The sequence below is a fragment of the Lutjanus erythropterus genome, chromosome 4 (assembly GCF_056507025.1).
Source record: "Lutjanus erythropterus isolate fLutEry1 chromosome 4, fLutEry1.hap2, whole genome shotgun sequence".
Lineage (NCBI taxonomy): Eukaryota > Metazoa > Chordata > Actinopteri > Lutjaniformes > Lutjanidae > Lutjanus > Lutjanus erythropterus.
The window spans coordinates 38,414,359-38,421,626 of NC_139320.1; the positions used below are offsets into that span (position 1 = coordinate 38,414,359).

Consider the following 7,268-nt stretch of genomic DNA (forward strand, 5'->3'; position numbering starts at 1 on the left):
TAAGGCCCTGTCTGTGTATGGTACTGAAATAACTGTGTCTGTGTCTTGTGCGTTCTCCAGGGACTGACATGGCGGTGTTCTGTCTGCTGTGTGCAAAGCGCTTCCAGACCCAGAAGGCCCTGCAGCAGCACATGGAGGTCCACGCAGGCATGCACAGCTACATCTGTAGCCACTGTGAGCGCCCATTCCCCAGCCACACCACCCTCAAAAGACACTTGCGCTCGCACACGGGTAAGACACGGATCGTTTGCGCCAGCATCGCTATCCGTTAGGGGCAGGGTCAGATAACTTTGGAACGTAGTCAGTTACTGAATAAAAAGTTTCTACGGGTGTAAATCACAAGTGTCATCATAATACAATATTATATTGATTCTCTGGACAACAATACAATATTTACTGATATCACAAAGTTTGCCACGATACAATTTTGATTCAATTCAGTTAAGTTCAGAGACCTGCAATCAATATCAGACAATATCATATATCTATTTAACACATTTACGTTACATTTATAAAACAAAACTAAATTACGATTCAACACTTTTATGACTGAAGTCTTCCAGAGATCAATATTTTCATTTTGCATTGATTATACCGGATCATTGAACACTGAATTGATGTATCGTGACATCCCTACAAATTACAAGCCAATTTTTGTAGTTAGTAACATAATCTATTGGATTACAAAAAATGTTATCTAATCTGATTAAGTTTGGATTTCTTGAAAATCAAATAATGAAAATACTGCATTCATGTACTAAAAAAACTGGTCGCATCATCAAAAGTTTGAGTTCTACAAACCTTTTTTTCCTCAAAATTTTTATCAATATAAACAGTGCAGTTTTGTATGTGTTTCTTTCTTGGCCTGTATGTCAGACACACTTCACAGAGTATTACCATGAAAAGTGTCATATTTCGAAGATGTAGTCAAAAATGTAGTCAAATTATCCTTGACAATGTAACTATAATCTTTTAGCATTTTTAAATACGTGATCAGAGCTGGGGGTTATTTTTTTGTAATCTAATTACTAGGGGTGCTACAGTTTCAATATTAAATCAAAAACCAAGAAGATTAAAATGAGTGAAATCGAATCAAATTCAAAGGCAATATTACAATTCTCCCTGTAGATTTTTTTTCTCTCCACCCAGCCTACTTGCAGCATCCAACATGTGTCCAAATAAAAAAGACAACACGACCATTACATCACACTTCTTCAGTCTTCTCAAAGAAGAATTAGAAAACCTAAATGACAGTTGTCACGGTATAAAACCAATGATTGAGACTCTATAATTTAATAACAGCATAGGCATCAGTACTAAAAAAAAATAGGACTATATTTAGATTGAAAAATTGAATTAAACTATGTCATTAATATTGAAAGTAAAGTTGAATTGTGAATTTTGAGAATTGTGACCTAGATTGGTAAAGAACAACAGAACATTGGTTTTATTTCCTGAAAACAGTATAAATAAGTTCAGAAAATTGTTAGGACTTTCACCGTGGCAACCACGGTTCAAAACCTGCCAACTTTTTCTTGCTTTCAACTGAGAAATTTCAATGTAGTTTAGGCTCCAAAGGCAGCTTTTATTTACACATTGTAGAGGATGAAAATGTCACTATTGCATTATCTTCAAACAGTCAGTGAAAAAACTTTTGAATCTGTTCTGAACACCTTTTTACCAGTGGTCATAGTGATTTTTAAAATGTCTTTTCAATGAAAAAATGCTCACTGGGGTTATTTTGTTTTTTTCTTGAGACACACGCTGGACATGCAAAGTTGGTGAGTGTAGAGAGAGACAAAAAAATACGTGGAAAATTTCCGATCCTGGTTTCGATTTCAATCCATTTTCGAATTAGAATTGAAATTGTAACACTGCAAGTATCTGTAGTGTTACCTCCTGTCATGAAACATAAAACACTTGGTGTCAAACACACGCGTATGTTGGAAAAGACACAAAGGCGTCTGTATTTATTTTGGTATATGGGTTAATTTCCTTAGGTTACTGGCTTTAAGGTTTTAGTCAATTTGCATGCATCCTCTCCCACCCTCCTTTTTTTGCCTTCTCTATAAGATGACTCACCTCTCTGATGACAGCACTGTACCGTTATGGCCGGTGCATATTTTGGGCAATTTCATCCTGTTTATATTTTGGGTTCTTAGACAGCCTTTGGGCTTCTGCAATTCACGGCTGTCAGTTCTAGTGTGGTTCACCCAAAATGATAGAGGAAACCCAAATAAATATTGAAGGAAAAGCAAATGGAAATGACTTGTCTGTGTGTTCTACCGAGGGTGAGTCTTAGTGCCGCGGGAGACGGAGAGATATTTACTGAAAAGATGTCCCCCTTTCTTCTTTTACCTTAAATAACACTCCCAGCTGTCACGACGGCTTGATGTCTAGACAGGAGAAATACATAATTGATGTGAAGAGACAGAAGTGAAGGGAGTTTTGGCCATGGCAGCGTATCTTGTTTGTATGCCATTCTGCTTGGAAGTAACATTTTGTAAATGTCATCTGCTCCACAGTGGGGTGGGGGATTGGGGAGAATCGGCCTGTAATGAGGAGAGCAATGTATCCTCTGACTTGGCTGTTGCTGTGGACACTGAGATAATGAGGCACATAGGTCATTGGAGATGAGTCAAATCCTCAGCCTAGGAGAGAAATAGATTAACTACAGTATAGAGAACAGAGCAGCACATGCCTGGAGGACTTTTATTAGCTATTAGCAGACAGCCAAGAGGAGTGTCCTCGTGTCATAACATTAGCAACGTCTGAGAGCACATTATTTCCCTGTTTGATATGCATGTGCAGAAAGGGCTCGGTGACTATGTGACCTATGCGGCTACATATGCACCATACCATGTCGTGCCAAGGGTAAAGTTAGCCTTTAATGCGATCTCACGATGATAATGGGCTGTGTTGGTGTTGTGGCTGCTGCTTGTTGCTGCCACTGTGTGACACGACTATGTTTTCAGGCGATCACCCGTTTGAGTGTGAATTCTGCGGGAGCTGTTTCAGAGACGACGGCACGCTGAGGGGCCATAAACGCATCCACACAGGAGAGAAGCCTTATGAGTGCAATGGCTGTGGGAAGAGGTTCAGCCTCAAACACCAGCTAGAAACACACTACCGTGTACATACAGGTGAGAGACGCTCAGAGGAGGTAAATACTAGAGCTGCTGCAACTGCATCAATTTGTTGTCATCTAAAAAGAACATTTTGATTTAGCTTTAGTTATGACTTATGAGTGACATGCCATGTAGTTTTAGTCACATTTTGGTCATCTGAATCATTTTAGTTTCAGTCTAGTTTTAGGTGACTAAATATGAGATTTTACTAAATCCACAGTAGTCGATCAAAATCTAAGGTGTAATTAAAGATTTAAGATGTTTATTGTTACACCAGCTATACATGTACAATTATGTGAAAAACTTTAACTGAGATGAGAACATTCAAAGAATCACAGTAGTTTAGGCAATACGGGACAAAAGAAGAAGGAGAAAATGTGCATTTATAAAATAAAATATGTAAGGGAAAATGTACTTTGCACTGAGGTCTCGCATCACAGTGTCAGGGTTTATGTCACAATAATGACCTGTACATTATCCTGCTTATTACATAGTTACTTAACAAAAAAATTCAGAGTCTATGATCAGAACTGCGTCCATAGCAACAGGCTGTTCTTCATAGTAACAGTGTATTATACTTAGCAACGGTCTGCTATAAAGAAATAACAGACTTTAGAATGTGTTAATTATGATGTATTATGTTATTATGCCTCAACAAACCTTAGAATTGGTTGACCAATTAGCATTGAGTATTTAACAAAGCCATGCAATGTACAATAATAAAATCCTGTGTAGATGGACGGCAAAGTGCCAGAAAATACTAGATACACTAATGTCACCTACCTTTATTAGACACTATAGAACCTAAAACTAACCTGTAAGAACACAAAACAAACCTTACAGAAGCCTAAAACTAACCTAAAAATGCAGATCTCCCAGCATGTCACCCTCTGTGCAGTGCCATCTTTCAAGTGTAATGCACTATTTAAAGGTCTTGACTATTTAAACTTGTCTATAATTTCCAAACTCATCAAATTCTCCCAGAGGAAACATCCATTAACATGTTATCAGTATGCACATTAACATTTCTGCTATTTTCTCCCACCATAAGTCTGACATTAAAGCGATTAAAGGAGTTTTTAAGTGGGTATGAAACTGATACCGATGCCTCTATATGACCGACATAAGCAAACAAAATCTTTTGCAAAAAGATCAATGGGTTGGATTCTCCTGGAAATCAAATAAAATGAGCCTGTTTACATTTTCCCACATCAAGTTACAGTAAGATGTACATTAGTCAGTTAAAAAGAAATGGGGATTTTTATTTAGATAATTTTATTTTTGACATCATATTTCCTGGTTATTTAGGTGGCAACACAGCCACTTTTGTCCACAAGGGACAGTTCCTTATAGTAGCTCTAGTTTTTGTTTCATATTTGCTTCAATTTGAGGACAGTGAAACATTACACTCATTATCTTGTGTGTGTGTCAATCAATCTTTTATTTTACAGTTTAAGATCAACAGCTTGAGTTCAGTCACTTCTTTATCAGTGCCAGTTCTCTAAAAAGCAAATGTTGACATTTCTGTACGATTTATGAGACATACAAAGTCTCATGGTGCGTCATCTTATCATCTTGTTTTCATCATTGAAAAAATATTGATTAAAAACTGTTAAATTAACACTTCTATTAAACTACACACCAACCGTTTTGATAATTAATTGTTTCTTTACCCCTCTATGAGTGTAAACTGAGTATCTTCGGATTGTGGACAAAACAAGACATTTAAGGATCTGACCCTTTAGGACATTTTCACCATTTTCTGACATTTTATGGACCAAACAACTAATCAATAAAGAAAATAATGACGCATAATAAAAAAAATAGTCCCTCACAAATCTACTTTTTACTTCTGTTTGAGTGACTACAGTTCTCAGCTGTTTTAGATGAGTACTTTTTTTTTTTTTTAAGCTGTAATTATATTTATGACCTGTTTTTAAAGATTTACATCTTCACTCAGAATAAACTGACTTGCAGCTGAGTGCCACAGACAGGGCAGCCCGAAAAATTCAGAAAGTCAGCCTAAAGCATTTATGGCTTCAGTCTTTTCATTGGACTACAAAAATTGTTGTTTTTAAAGTAAAACAATTGCTTCTAAGATAAAGGACAGTAAAGAGTTTATTGAAACAAACTAAATACAGCGAATCCCAATCACTAAATTTTGATGGTTTAGCAGCTTTTAAAGCTATTTTATGGAAGCGAGTGCCTTTATATTTAATTGCTTTTTATAAAAAACACTACTGAATCCCTGAATTAAATCATTAAAAAGCGAGTCTACATTTTATTTCAGGTTAAATTTTACTGACTGCTATCTGATTCCTCACTGAGGTCAGAGACAAACCTCTGTCGTATTCGCAGCGGGTGACGCTGACCGGCCAATATCTAATATCAAACCGAAGGCAAACCGATATAGGCCTAATCCTCATGCCCAAACACACAAACAACACACACACCAACAACACACACTAACAGAACAAGTACAGTGGAGTGACTGGAGGTGAATCCCGTTTCACCAGGCAGGGGCCTCTGACTCCAGGTCTACAAGGTTAATGCTGTATTGTTGAATTTTTTAGGTGAGAAGCCATTCGAGTGTAAGCTGTGTCACCAACGGTCCAGAGACTACTCTGCGATGATCAAGCACCTGCGCACTCACAACGGAGCGTCTCCGTACCAGTGCACCATCTGCCAGGACTTCTGCCCGAGCCTGGCCGCCATGCAGAAGCACATGAAGGGCCACAAACCGGAGGACGTGCCGGCCGACTGGAGGATAGAAAAGACTTACCTGTATGTCTGTTACGTCTGAGCAGGACTTGGACCCCCACACGCACAGTCTCTCACACACACACACACACACACACTCACACACACACACACACTGTCACTGTTGGGTGAAAACCTTGTAACTCCAGTGTTGCTGATTTTTTCATGCTGAAAGATTACATGTTTGTTTGTGGGTGTATAACGTAAAAATCAGACTCTTTTTGGACAAACTGAAAAATGCATCGTGGGAAGTTGTCATTCTGGGAGATTCGAGGTTTTTACCTGACGACAGAGACATGCAAGCACGAATACAAATGTGTGTGCACATACGACACTAGGGCTGCTACTAATGATTAAACTCATTATCAACTAGATTATTTTTACTACTACGTGATGAAGCGTTCAGTCTGAAAAATGTCAGAAAATAGTCACATTTTGGTGACAAGGTGACATTAAAAAAAAACAAAAAAACAAAAAAAAAAAAACAGATTTATCAAACCAACAGTCCAGTCCAAAGAGATTCAGTTTATAATGACATAAACAGAGCAGGCATGCAAACTTGTCATCAAAGGCAGCGTTTGTCCACAGCCAGTCAGTTGTGACCTGCTGTGTGGAAAAAGCTAAAACTAAGTTGCCACAGGTGGCTTGAGATAGGAAGTCGGAGGAAACAAACTGTTTGCAAGCAAGCTAAGAGAGATGCACAGAGACGTCTGTATCTGTATCTGTTCAACCAACAAAATTATCTGTCTCTCTATCTGTAATTAGATAGAAGAACAGAAGTGTTCGTGATAAATCAGCCAAATGTTTCATTTTCTAACCTGTTTCATTGGCAGTGCAACTGTTACACCTACAGAGCATCAAAATGATTTAATATTTGCATATAATTAAATATGAAATATATTTCCACATCCTCATTCTGTACATTTTATCTGTCTTTCCCCCTCTGTTTTTAGTTCAAGCTCAAGCTAAAGTTTTATCAACTGACAGAAACCACCACCACCTTCTCTTAAATTGAGGAATATTGAAAAGTCAGAAACTGAAAAATTATAAATCTAAAGATTATGTTTTGTATTGGAAACAGAAACTCTATAGTAAAGATATACAAGTATATGGAATATCCTTCAGTTGAAGTGAATAATGTTAGCACATTATATCAGTGATGACTGATTAGTGCACATAGGGCCTTTTTTTTTTAACTATGTTGTGGTGAGCATGGAGTTAACGTTTTCCAACTAATAATGAGCAACTTAAGATAGAAGAAATATCTGCTCCCATCACATGACATGCACTTTCCGAATAAAGTATTTGCATTTGGGTGCATCTCTACCAGCTAACATTGTTAACCACAGAGGCATTTACACAGAACAGTGGCAGTAACCT

The 7,268-nt window shown here is 37.6% G+C and overlaps 1 protein-coding gene across 2 annotated transcripts in view; it reads left to right on the plus strand.

Annotated features, from left to right (window-relative positions):
- The window catches only part of zbtb16b (zinc finger and BTB domain containing 16b), a 28,818-nt gene extending 22,334 nt beyond the window's left edge, over positions 1 to 6,484 (plus strand). For both annotated transcript variants that reach the window (XM_084717912.1, XM_084717913.1), the window contains 3 exons: positions 61 to 231; positions 2,976 to 3,143; positions 5,702 to 6,484. In XM_084717912.1, the coding sequence (XP_084574038.1) occupies positions 61 to 231; positions 2,976 to 3,143; positions 5,702 to 5,931 (569 nt within the window). In that variant the 3' untranslated portion in view covers positions 5,932 to 6,484. The remainder of the gene's footprint in view (positions 1 to 60; positions 232 to 2,975; positions 3,144 to 5,701) is intronic.
- The last annotated feature ends 784 nt before the right edge of the window (positions 6,485 to 7,268 follow it).